The following is a 13,949-nucleotide window of genomic DNA, read 5'->3' as shown; positions in this document are numbered from 1 at the left end:
GAAAATGAAAATAACAACAAATATGTTTCTTCTCCTTAAACAAGACCAAGGGCAATAACAGTTTGAGTGCTCCATTTTATTTCAATGCCAATGAGGTTAAGAAAATGGCAGTTGTTCCAAATCTACCTTACACAGAGTGGGCTGACATTCAAATTTTAGACGTCTCTTGGACAAACATTAAAATTGGCTATCGCTATAAAATTTGTCATAAAAACAAAACGGTAAATGCTAATTCCTTGATTTTTTTACACAAGCTGACAAATGGATATGTTATTTATAAAATGTTTTAAAACTTAAAAGATTCAACTCGGTTCTTAAATAAAATGGATTCTTTTCTCTATTGCACTCTTTTTGACTCACCCTGTACTATGAAAATAAATATATGTACTATAGCTAAAATATTAAATTCTCGATCATACTACGCAAATACCGGCGCTTACGGCGCAAACACAGCTTTTGAGAATTGGCCAATCACACAGTCGTTGCTAGGCAAGGTCAAGGTTCGGTCATGCAGGTCGCACGATCGTGTTATTCTATGAAAAGTACGCTGTTGACGAAGGTACATCCTCTCATGATCGAGAATTTGTTACTTTGGCTAGAACATGTAAAAACAATAAATTACCATGTTGAATAATCTAGTAGAACAGATCAACTTTTATAGAATACCGTATAACTGGAAGTTGGAAGTGGTAATTGTCTGTGCTTTCGCAGTTAAACAAGCACCTGGATAGACTATGTATTTTCATTATCTAAATCAATATATTATTAAAAAATAACACTTTGATGTTTACAAAAGTTCATATTACAAATCATATACTTTGCAAACTTGCTTAATTTATTGTTGTTAATGAGTTGTATACGTTTTACAAAAGCTTTGTTGTTTCAGCCCTCTTTTCAACATAACTCAAGAACCACAGAGACCTACAAATATCTGTGATATTTGAATTCTTCTATACACTCGCTATGAAATGATCAATGCAATTCAGGCATTGAGTTTTGCAATGTGACAGGTGTGCTGTAAATCGCACGCCTGGATAACCCGAGGTGTGCTTTTAGGTGTGCTGCAAATCGCACACCTAAATAAACCAAGGTGTGCTTTTTTCAAAACTGGTGTATGACTATGATTTCATTTTCAGCTAAAACTTAGCAATTGTGACAACATACATGTACTTTTTTAAATGGCCATGGTAAAAGCTCTGGGGTAATGAATGGTGTATACTGCATAGATGTCCCTGGACTTTGGACTTATTGCTAGTGTCATTTGTAATTTTTTTTTTTTAATTAGTTTTTTTTTTTTTGGATTTAGAATGTCCCTAGAATGTCCCTGTAACTTTTGTATGTCCCTGGAATATTTTTTTAATTTTAAAAAAAAAATTACAAAAAAGATTTTAAAAAATTATAAATTCTTGTTTAAAATAGGCAAATTTGTAAATTATGTTCACATAATAATCTATGAATGATTTTAAAATGCATTTGTTTTGTATGCTTCTTTACTTCATAAATAGGTTGTAATGTGAACATCAATTATAAATTTGCCTAATTTGAACATGAATTTATAATTTTTAAATCTTTGTAATTTTTTTCAAATTTAAAAAAAAAATTAAAAATATTTCCAGGGAAAATTTTAAATTCTAGAGACATTATAAATAAAAAATAAAAAACTTAAAAAAAAAAAAAAAAAAAAAATTTTTTTTTTTTTTTTTTTTTAGGTGTGAAAAAATCGCACCCTCGGCGTATTTTCAGGCGTGCGGCGCGTGCGAATCGCACTCGCACGCCTTAAAACTCAATCCCTGGCAATTTACCATTTGCAAGATGCTGTGAACTACCAAATTGCAACCGTTTAAAATAGTTGGTAACCTTTAAATCCAGCGAAAATATTTTTAACCCACATGTAGCCGTTTCAAATTGTAAAATAAATATTTCACAATTTAAAACAGCTACATGTGAGTTAGAAATATACCACCTCCAACTTCAACTTATACAGTATTCTAAAGTTGATCTGTTCTTGATTTTGAAGTTGCCCGTCATTTTGAACAACAGTGCCCGTCGAAAATGGTCAAAATTGCCCAAAAAGTGTAAAATGGTCCAAAATTGCCATTTTTGCCTGTGTCAAATGACAATTGCCCGTCGAAAAAGAGGGACCGACGGGCCGCTAGATAAGTCCCTGGTTCTTTATTTACCTAGGTATACAAACATCATTACCAAATTTCAAAAGTATTTCAGGAATAAGAATAATGCTAACCTTGTATGTTCCCAAGCTTTCTTCTAAATCTGCATACATGGACCACACTTTGAGGCACTTATATAATCTATTCTGCACAGGTTCACTCTGAAAAAGAAGGAAAAAACAATGACAATATTTAATGGTTCGGTTAATAAATGTACTTGCAAAGAAGCAGATTATTGTTTTTTATCCACTCACTATGGACCACAATGGCCTAATCCCAATGACAAAGTTCGATAACCTCAATTAAACAATCATAGTTCAAAATTTGACCTAAAGTTGCAGAGTATGAGTTTTTGTACCCAAATTTTCAAAGGTCATTCAATGTATGTACAAATGTATTAGGGTTAAAGAACTGTGGCCTGATAGATGAGCATATAGTGGATGCTAGTGACTCCTGATTCCAGAAAAGTACAGCACTTCTTTTTTGGGATTAAAACATTGTTCAATATTATATGTATTGCCAAATGAAACATAGCTAAATCCTAATCCTTTAGTTAAAACTGGACATTTTAATATTTGGCCAATTTTTATAAACAAGGGTCAAAACATGTGTTTTAGATTGTTTTTAGTATGCTATGGCAATTGTACCAATCATAATTTCAAGTATTCAAATTTTTTGAAAAACACATTTTCTTATATCTTTTGTAACCAATTATTAAAATTAACATAAAATAAATTTAAAACAAAAGTGCTTGGGTAAATTATGTAATGTGTGTATGTCACACAACTGTTGTTCTATGGTAGGAGTAACATTTACACTGCACAGTGTCAACACCCTGTATTAGAAATATTTTTTTCCATACAGCTCAATACTCCGTTGAAATCAATATTCTATTATTGACACAGATAAAGAAAGTTTACATATGCATTGTGTTATAGGGCGTGCACCTGGAACTTAACTAAATGGGCTAAACACGTTCTCTTTATACCTATAAAGTATAATTGTCATTCTCAAAATTAAATATATCTCAATTTTTACATTGGATTTCAAATTTTTACGTTAAAAATGCAGTAAAAGATATCCACAGCAAGCTGCAAGGCCCGCTAATTAAGGTACTGCTTTTCGAAAGTGAGTGTACTGGAAACAAAACCCTGATTTTACCTGAAAACAAATTTTTTCTTGTAATAGAAACATCATATGGGGTACTAGAGCATGCACAAATCGTAATAATGTGTAGAATATAGAAACGCTGTGGTATCTCATATGATAGTCATGGTATGCTTAGCCTGAGTCGCTCAGCCTATCTCGAACAAAATCGCGATGCGTAGCTGTTAAAAAACGAGAGGATTCGCTGTACTATCACAGCAATTTTTAACACGAAGATAAAGGGATGATGACGATGTGCACTGCACATCCAACTACACGCACCCTCACATTCTATTTTACTGTCTCAATCTGAAGCCTGTTTGGTGAATAAATCAATTAGTGAAGAAAATGTTACGTTCTTGAACAACTTCATACATATTACCAATATTTACCAACAACATTTTACAATAACAACACTACTAAACAACATTTTACAGCTGATAAGGGCTACAATATAATTTCAATATACCATATTTCCCACATTATATAACTACAGTATTTCGTCAATGAAGCGCCCCTAGGGGCGTTACATTTTCCCAAGGGGGGGGGGGGCGTTTATTCAAGGTCAATTTTAGAACGATAATTCCTTTTAAAATCATTAGGTATTAAACTAAAAACACATGCTAAAATGACGAACTATGAACTAGAAACACTGACTTCTGGCTCACTTCCGGGTTTCTGATCCAGATTTTCGCCAATTATTGACGCTATTATCGACCATGTGTGCAACTTGGTAAGCTTACTACACAAGATAGCATGGAAATATCGGCATTTTTGAAACATCTTGGTTGAAAAAAGTGGTGGGGCGTTTATTTGAGGGGGGCGACTATTTGATGAAATACGGTATTATTTTGTCCTCTCTGAATTCTCACCTTATCAAAGTAAGCTACTTTGCGACCTGGTGCCGCTGTTGCTCGTCTCATTAATGCTAATGCTTGGTCATAATTTCTGAAATTAAAAAAAGGTTGAAAGCAAAAATTCAATAATGCATTTTAAATTAAATATCCATTATATACATGCATTTGGTTATGCGTTGTTCGCTTTATAATACTTTTCGTGTTAATTTGTTTGATAAATTTATTGATATATTTGATTTTAATTCCATGTTTGATAATAACAAATTTGCTAACAATCATGATACAGTTCATATAGTTGCTAATTGAATACCAGAGTGGAAGAAGGGCCCAACTCCAATTTTTTACAAAAATGAGTTACACCCAGCATTTTATTGCCAGCATACTGTTCTTCCTTGTGTGTGAAAGATGAGCCAAAATCCACTCTCTAAAATAGTCTTCCACATACACTTAATCCTGGTTTTCATGGAAGTAAGGCCCAACTCCATGGAGTTGGGCCTTACTTCCACAAATATAGGATTAAAGAGGAATTTTGTTTATCCATGAAATCTGTTTTTCACTGGAATAAACTTTCTTGCTAACATATTGCATGCTTCTACTTGGACAATTAATGGATAACAAATTTCTGTAGCTATTTACAACACATCTGCTTACGGAACTGGCACTTACAGTATATTAGTGGAAGAAGGGCCCAACTCCAGCGCGTATTAAGACCTGTACCTTTGCCATGGAAACAGCATATATAATTTCGAATGTATTTAATACTGTGTGTTCATGTGTTAAAGATCCCCTGAAGATGAAAATAATCTGTCTATAAAACTTTTCATTTTAAGTTTTTTCTTAATCTCAAAAACAGTTGTGATGGAGTTGGGCCCTTCTTCCACTCAGGTATTCAATTATGTTAAATCATCTAACATGATTTTCGGAATAGTTATTGCACCTATAAGTATAGGAAATTTTGGGTTGTTGGACCGACAGTGTGTCAGACTACAGAAAAACTATTTAATTTGTGTACATCGTGGAACATACTCTTTGCGTGGCTGTGCGTAGTAAGCTGTTGTACGCAGATAACCTCGCTAATATGGACGCGTAGAGTAGCGTTGTACGCTTGTAATTGTGTATTAGCATGGTTAGTTGCGGTGTAACAAGCTTAGTTGAATGTTCCACGATGTACACGAATTAAAACATTTTTCTATAGTTGTGTGTCATATTTGCTCCATGTATTGTAATAATTTACAAGAATTTACATGAACAGTTGATATAGACAAACAAATAGATATTATTATGCATACTCATGTCTAAGTTCCATCTCAGCCCATTCACACCACACACTGGCTAAGTCTTCTACCTTGATGTAAGCCACATTGGTACCTTTCTGAAAGATCACTCTAGCCTGTAAAAAGATGCAAATGGAACAATATTATTTCATTCTAAACAATTCCTCTATTACTGTATTTTTGTTGTTGGTTGTTTCCTCCATCAGTCTTTCAATGTTTGCAATAATTTCTGTCTTAAAAAGAGGAAGCCCCGCTTTTGGTTCGAAGCTCCTTTTAGGGAATTATTCAAGATTGAAGTTTATCCATGAATTCTGTTCTGTTCTGTCATCAAAGTAACAGGTGTCAAAGTAACTGATGTGGCAACCTGGACAAGCGGGGCTTCCCCTTTAAGGGGACTCGATCTTTTGTGCCAGGGGATTCACTCTATCATTAAAAAAATCATTTGAAGAAGTCAAAGAGCCCTAAAAATAAAAACTGTAGTGTAATTCACGCCAGACGCAATTTCTTTATATGACAAAAATTAATTTTTGTAATCGATCAAAAAACAAACGTTTTATATCAATGAATCCGTAAATATGGTACCTCTCGCCCTTTTTTAGGTCAAGGCTGTTTTTACCATTATGCAGCGAACCATTGTTGAAGCTATTTCACATGTACATGTATAAAACATTCTAGAGAAAGAATGATGCCATATACTGTTGAAATATCTTTAGTTGATTTCGAATGATAATGTCATGAAGTCGTAAATTTTAAGGTCAATTCCTAAAACCAAAACAAAACATTGCGACGCAGAATATTTCCGACTTACACAATTTCATCATCACATCAGTGTCTTTATTATTTGTTTGAAACCTTTCCCAAGCGTCCGTGCTCTTTATGCATAAAGCGGCTAATCTATCTTTACAAAAGCGCGTCTTTTTTAGTAAACAAAAGGCTAAAGATGGCATTATGAGATTTATCATTTATCATTACACTCCTCCACTCAACTGCCACCGTGGCGAGCGGTAAAGCGCTAGACAGCGTAATCGAAGGAAGTTTGAATCGCTGGTTCGAATCCCAACGAAGCCTGTGGAAACTTGTATTTCTTCAAAATTCATGATCGCATTCCGAAATGAGTCACTTGTCGGTAAATCATGTATCGTATCCTTAAGAGGAGAGCTTGTGCAGCTAGTGAAATGTTTGGGGCTACAAATCTGATATGCCACTTGGTGTTGTTAAAATTTTCTGAAAAACATGGACAATTCTTGAAAAGGCAATTTTCCCTATTCTTTTGAAATGGAAGAGTAGAGCTCACATGTGACATGATCAAGGGGAATGAGTTACATGTTGACCCTGGTCGAAAATGAGTTTTACATACGTTTCTAAGGAGAACATTTAGAGCTTTCAGAAACTGAAAACCCCATGTTGATATGACTTTTTTTTGCAAAGTTGCGTCAATTTGTTGATCGCTGAAAACTATATAAAACAAAAGAATTTTAACACTTTCTTTGCCAATATCTCAAAACCAATATTAGTGACATTGGCCCTTGAACATGTTTAAAACAAAACTAGCAAGAGGTTACATATAGGAGGGTTTGCTTTAAATATGTTCAGGGGCCAATAACACATAGGTTTCTCCCGCCCAGCAACGATATATCTAACAGATGCGACAAAACAGCCATTATCCACCCAACATTTAACAGTCCCCTCTGGAGTGGTACCTCAAAGTGCAACATCCAGAAAGTTGAGGGGGTCCAGAGAAGGGCAACTAAATTCATTTTAGATTATCCCGAGGCTGAGTACAAAGAAAGGTTAACCGAGCTAACTCTTATTCCATTAAGTTTTAGAAGAGAATATGTTGATCCCAATATATTTTTCAAGTGCAATCTGGGATTATATGACATCAATCTAGATGATTATGTAGTTAATGATATTAATAAAGACCGTCCCACCACCAGATTTTCCTCTGATCCTTTGTTGCTGGTAAATCAGCTTTCTAAAACTGAGTGCCACAAGATGGGCTTTTTTCAGCGTATGGTGCCCATTTGGAACCAGCTCCTAGTATTATCAGATCTACAAATTTTGTTGCTTCATTTAAGCAACAAGTTTTGGAGTTTTACCAGTCCAAATTTGCTGGCACCTTTGATGCAACTTCTGTTTGCACTTCAACCTCTTTTGTAATTGTCCAAATTGCAGGCAAACGTAACTTAACCTGCATTTTCCACCTCTAATTTATATTTCCCTTCCCTTCTTTTTTGGATTTGGTGGGGCGGTCTTAGAGGTGCCTGGCACCTGCTCGCTCCAGCCATTCACTGGACTTTTTAAAACAAATATTGTTCCTTTCATATTGTGTAATTTTTTGATGTAACTATGTGCAATATTATATAAAGTTAAATGACAAATGAAATTTTTGCATTTAATCACAGATTAAGATTGGCTAGGCGATAAAACTTTCTTGGTCCCTGTAATCAATTGGCTGGTTTAAGTGCCTGTTATTTTCCACTGGCATTAGAATCAGAATCAGAATCATCAAGGATATCCCGCCTATTATATTCAGGCGCACCCCTTCAAGTTCGCTGTCACAGCTGTGTTGAAGGGTCCGTTGATGAAGCGATATTTTTTCTTTCCTTAAAATCTTTAGTCCATCGACGTCTGTATAATGACGAGTCCAATAAAAATGGCGAAGTAAGCTCATTAAAAACACATCAAAATCCACAACAAAAACTAAATGCTCATAGGGTCTACTCTAATCTAGCTCTACTACAAAGTGTAAGTTCGTGCAAAGTAAAAAAAATGTACATGCAGAGAGTTCATCGAGGCATAATACATAACATCGATGACAGATGTGTTACATAGCCCATGTAAAACAGTTTTGTTAGTGAGAGCATATGCAATATATAATGTAATGTAATCATGCAAAAGGTTTAACCATGCCATGTGTGAGTTCATGTAATAGGAGTTAAAAGATGCAGATTATATTCAAAAGCACAGATCTACACAGTATCATGGATGATGCATATTAAGGTGCATATATTGTACAGCAAACTAAATAAACAATTTTAAAAACAATAGTAATAGTATGCGTCCATAAGGGCAGCACAGGCAAGTTTGAAATGACATAGTTGTGAAGACAAAACAAAATTGGCGAGTCATAATTGGCGAGTCAAGTTGGCGAGACATGATTGGCGAAGTCAAAATCAGGCTAGCGCAGAGTCCCATTGGCAATAGAAGACACAGATTGGCAAAAGAGTTCCATAGACTCAGGACACAATTTGGAAAGAGTTCCATAGACTCAGGACAAAATTTGGAAGTAAAGTCATAAGCTGGTTGATAAAATAGGCATGACATAATTGGCATGTCAAAATCGAGCTGGCTTTGAGTCCCATAGGCTTTAATTGTAAAAAGTCACAAGTTGAATAAGGAGTCCATAAAAAGGACTCTGGACTTAAAATCATTAAGTCGTTGTCATCTGTTTGAGGAGATTGCATCTCTTTACATGCAGACTGTAGCACCATTGTCGTGTGATAGGTTCAAAGATGTATTCCCACCTTGTTGGAAGAGCAAGAATCTTCTGAATTTTCTCATGAGAACAGTCCATAATGAACTGCACCAGCTGTTCGTCATCTGTTTGGACTTTTGCAACCTCTGTTTTATCACAATACTGAAGGAGGGCCCTTTCAAGTGAAGCACGATGGTAATTGCGTTGGACTGCAAGAGCAGGGCACTTAACCAGAAAGTGTGTGATGTCTTCAGTTGCTGTCTTACAGAGGATGCACGTGAGGGTCATTATCATGCTGGTTGTACTTGGCGTGATTATATTGCAGAATATACGTGCCAGTGATCCGTCTTGCCTTAATTGCAGCTTTCTCCACTTCTCGCCAATCAGGCGGCAATGTACTCCAGATATGATGTGGAGTTCCGCTCTTACATGCTTTGATGTTGAGATGCTTTAAGCTGGTTTTCTCACAATAATCATCGTGCCAATTTGTCTGCCAGTAGGTGTTAACAGCTGATGTTGTTAGTCTCTTCCAGGCAGCTTTGGTGGGTGGGCTCATGAGTAGTTCATATGGAGATGGCAGGCCATACTTTATCAGGAGCTCTTTCACATTGATAAACCAGCTTTTGCTGTAGTTGTTCTTAACAGCAAACTGCCTTTGAGCAATTTGGTGTTCGATGCTGCTTGGCTGTCTTGCAATATTGCCAAAGAGAGTGAGTCTTGCAGTATCCATATGAGCTTCAAGAGGCTTTGCCCCAATCAGAGCATAGATGGCAGTATTTGCTGGGGGTGGCTTGTTTGGAAGGAACTGGATTTGCCGAAGTAATTTACGGTAAAATTGCTCAAGCTCGGCTATATTTGTTGCCGTAAAGTTAAGAACTTCAGCTCCATATAGCATCCTTGGTAGCACAAAAATTGTAATGAGATGGTGAGCAATACCAGGTGACATTCCATCTTTTCCATGAAGACCTGCTCCCATCATAGCATAGGATACTCTCCTTCCCATCTTCTTCATGCCATCAATGCTTGGCTTGTTGGTACTAGTTCTTTCAACACCAAGATGTGTAGCATTTTGTACTGTTGGAATGGACTCTCCGTTGCTATTATAGCTGAAGTTATCCTTAGCTTGGTACTTGACCGTAGCACTTTTAGAAGGGTTGATGGAGTACCGATGCGAGCTGCTGTATTGATGTACTTGATTAAGAAGTATTTGGCCTTCAAGTGGATCATTAGTAATAATTGCTATATCATCAGCGCATGTGGGTGCTGGAATCTGTGTAGTACCAATGGCACATCCAATCATTTGCGACTGGAGCTGGTCGAGAAGATTGTTGGTATAGATCTTATATCCTGGTGCGGAAGTAACCCCTCCCTGTCTCACACCTTGTTTCACTGAAAAATCTGAAGAGAGGGTGCCTTTCCATTTCACAGATGATGTCGTATTGTGGTACATGGATTGAAAGGTTAACTTCCCTTTCACACCAACATGATAGAGCTCATTGAGGAGTATGTCATGGTCCACCACATCAAAGGCTTTTGATGCATCCAGAAGAGTAACATGAACTGGAGTCTTATTATCATGTGCTTCATTCAGGGCTTCTGATACAAGCAGTGCAGCATTAATAGATGAGGAAGACTGGGTGAATCCACGCTGCATAGGGTTTTGCTGTTTCTTCAGGGTAGGAGCAACTCGAAGCAGCCATGCTTTCTCGATCACTTTCATGATGATAGAGGTAACTGTGATTCCTCGATAGTTGGAGGTATTTGTTGGGTCCTTCCTTTCTTCAGAACTGGAGTCAGGATCCCAGCCTTGACGAGGTCAGGTATGCAACCCGTCTTGAAGATGTAGTTTACAATGTTAGCAAGATATTCAGCAACCACTGGGCCTCCATGCTTTAGATGTTCTGCTGTCAACTCATGGGTATCAGCAGCCTTTCCACTGGAGAGTGAATTGATGATGTCATACATCTCTTTATACGTGATACACTCAATGTTGTCCTCATCAGCTGAGCAGATGTCATCAATCAGCACTCTGTAAAACATTGCATCGTTCTTATAGCTTTGTAGATAACCAGGACTGTAAGTAGGATTGGCTAAGTTTTGGAAGTGTTCTCTGAAAGCTTCAGAGATCTGCTGAGGAGAGCTAAGCATCTTATCTTCAACAAGTAGTTCTTCAGTAACTTCTTGAGACTTTCCACGCTGTTGGTTGATAAGCTTGAAGAATAATTTTGAGTCATCAGATTTGGCAGCCTAATTTTATTATACTGCTCAACCCGTTGGTTCCTGGTGTGGGATCTTATAGTTGAGCGAAGATTGGCTTTTGCAGACTTGCGCTTAATTGATGATATGTCATGTGTGTCACATGAGGAGCCAGCTTGTTTCCACTCCCAGTTTGACATTTTGCATTCAGCAACGGCTTTGCTAATTTCAGGAGTCCAAGTTTTAAGCCCATCTTTAGATGCCTTTCCCTTCCGACTTCCTTTGGAATAGGGTTCAGAGGCTTTCTTCAGGGAATGAATAAGCTCTTGAATGCTAGAATGTAGGACTTCCTCAGAGGTTATGTCACAGGTTGGTTTGATGATATCATAAACTGCGTTTCTGTAATCATCTTTGTTGACTTTCTCCCACTTCACTTTAGCAGGACAGGTGGCCATCAGATTGCGGCTTGTTGACTTGTGGTTATTGTTCAGTTTCAATGAGGCTACCACTGGAACATGGTCAGAAGTATTACTAGCCAAATCACCATAGGAGATCACATCATATGAAGTAATAAGCCTTTGGTCACAATCTCTCAACAGGATGTAGTCAATTTGACTGCAGTCAACTCCATTTACATGATAGAAGGTTGGATCACTCTTGATATCTGTGTTGATTTCATGTTCACTACAGAAGTTGATAAGGTGATTGTCACGGGATGTTGGAGACTCACGATTGAGGGAGGCATTTAGATCACCCATAATGACTAGACGGTGGGTCATGCCGTACTTCTGAATAATCTCAGAGACCTCATCTAGGGCTTCAACATAATCAGCTTCAATGCCACTGCCTCTGCATGGTAGATAACAGTTAATGATACATAATAATCCGTCGCACGTTTTAACTTCAATGCAGATGATCCGGAGTCCTCCGTCAGGTAGCTTCCTGATGCAGTGATTCAAGGTTTTCTTCCACATGATTGCCACACCAGAGAAACCCTTGGTCGCTGAAATGGAGAAATTGGGTTGTCATCATCAACCGATTTAATGTGGGCATTGAAGCTAGGGTTCAGACGAAGCATATCACTCTGCTCAAAATTGTAAAGCCAATGTTCCTGAAGACCAATGATGTCAGCATCATTAAGCAGTTTGGTCAGGGCAATTTGATTGTTCTTGATGTTTTTGATGTTGAAAGTTGTGAGAGACAGCCTCTGCTGTTGCGTGACTGCAGAGTCTGTGCAGCCGCTAACCGGGCTTTTTGTTATTTCCGTATGTGTGTGTGATGGCCCCTCTCTAAAAAATGCTTGGGTGTAGATTTGCTGGCACTATGTTTATTGACTTCATGCTTGGCTTGGTCAGGATTGGATTCAGCCTGGTCACACTGTGTCAGGTGCACGTCGAGTGGTTTTATGTTGTGTACATGTGTGTTGTCATCACTTGCCATCACCGATACAGTTGTACTAGCAGTTAAAAGGCTGTTGTAGTCTGCAAAGCGCATACCTGGTCTGAAAGGCCCATAGCGTTTATCAGGGTAATTTCTGTTTTTAGCATTTCTGTCATCTCTATATCTCTGTGGAGATGGTGTCGCGCCGTCTTTGGTAAAATCAAAACATTGATTTTCAATTCGTTTGCTATAGTCTTGATGTTTCATTCGTTTATTCTGAGTCCTCCTTCTATTCTTTCTTTTATAGTGGTGATCATCAACCTCGCTGCTGTATGTAGTGGAACTAGAGCTGCACCTAAGATTTGCATCTTTCATCAGTACGGCAGGATATTTCTTCACATCAGACACGATATCGGGGATAAGATGCCGAGTGATGTAGTCACTATCAACAGCACCATGTTGGTAGTCAATCACAATAGGGGGGTTTTTAGACCTCACTTCCTTTCTTTGCTGATTTCTTTTCCATGATTGTTGATAAGATCCAATACCATCATCATCTTGCTTCTTCCTAATGCCAGCGGTGTACTCAAACATACCCTGGCCATTATCACTATCTGTATGAGTTCTTTGATTAATAGAGTGTGCTCTAGCCTGATATTTATTTCTGCTTAATTCACATCTTCGCTGACCTGTCGAATCAACTAGATTGTATTGGCTTCTCTCAACATTATAGCCATAAGGAACGCTATAATTGGTATGAGTTCTTACACGATTACTAGGAGTGGCAGTACTACATGTACCTTCAAGCTGGTACGTGCCGCAGGGCCCAGTAAGATGACGTCTGTCCTCATCAGGAGAGACATTGTAAGCAGTTTCACCACTGTAATGATTAGCATGACTCTGAGCTCTCTGAATACTCTGCTGCATGGCGTAATGTGATTGACTATGGTAAGAATTACTGATATTATTACATCTTTCAGCGAGATATGGGTCATCAGGATCACAATTTGTGTGTTTCCTCTTGATAATGTTGGCATGATCATGGGTTTTATACAATTCCAAATCATGATTGGCTATTCTGTCTTGATTTGCATATCCCGAAGCACGGCTATTAGTATTAAGGTAGCTACATTTCTCCAATTTTTCCAGCCTCTGTCTGATGACATCCATTTCAACGTTACTAATACGTTGCATTAGAGTTGCCATATCCTGATTATGATTATTATTAGTGTAGGTCTCCCTGGCAGGTTGGGAATTTTGAGTAGGCCTATCAACAAGGGATTTCATTTTCATGATCTTTTCATTTCTCTCAAGCTCCTTAATGCGTTCCTCCAGTTGGAGAGAATATGATTGTACATGGGCCATTTGCTTGATTTTATCATCGATCTCCCTTTCCCTTTTATTCAGATCTTTTTCTCTTTGACCAAGTTTTCTCTCCTGCTGTTTAAGA

General features: G+C 37.5%; 1 protein-coding gene across 1 annotated transcript in view; it reads right to left on the bottom strand.

The window, feature by feature from the left end:
• LOC140136799 (pre-mRNA-splicing factor SYF1-like) overlaps positions 1 to 13,949 on the bottom strand; it is a 56,327-nt gene that overhangs the window by 12,797 nt on the left and 29,581 nt on the right. The window contains 3 exon segments of the mRNA XM_072158399.1: positions 2,243 to 2,329; positions 4,187 to 4,262; positions 5,461 to 5,561. Coding sequence (XP_072014500.1) covers positions 2,243 to 2,329; positions 4,187 to 4,262; positions 5,461 to 5,561 — 264 coding nt within the window.

This window comes from Amphiura filiformis, chromosome 17, assembly GCF_039555335.1.
Source record: "Amphiura filiformis chromosome 17, Afil_fr2py, whole genome shotgun sequence".
NCBI lineage: Eukaryota > Metazoa > Echinodermata > Ophiuroidea > Amphilepidida > Amphiuridae > Amphiura > Amphiura filiformis.
Note: the sequence above shows the minus strand (reverse complement) of the source record. Positions and strands in the feature narration are given on the sequence as shown.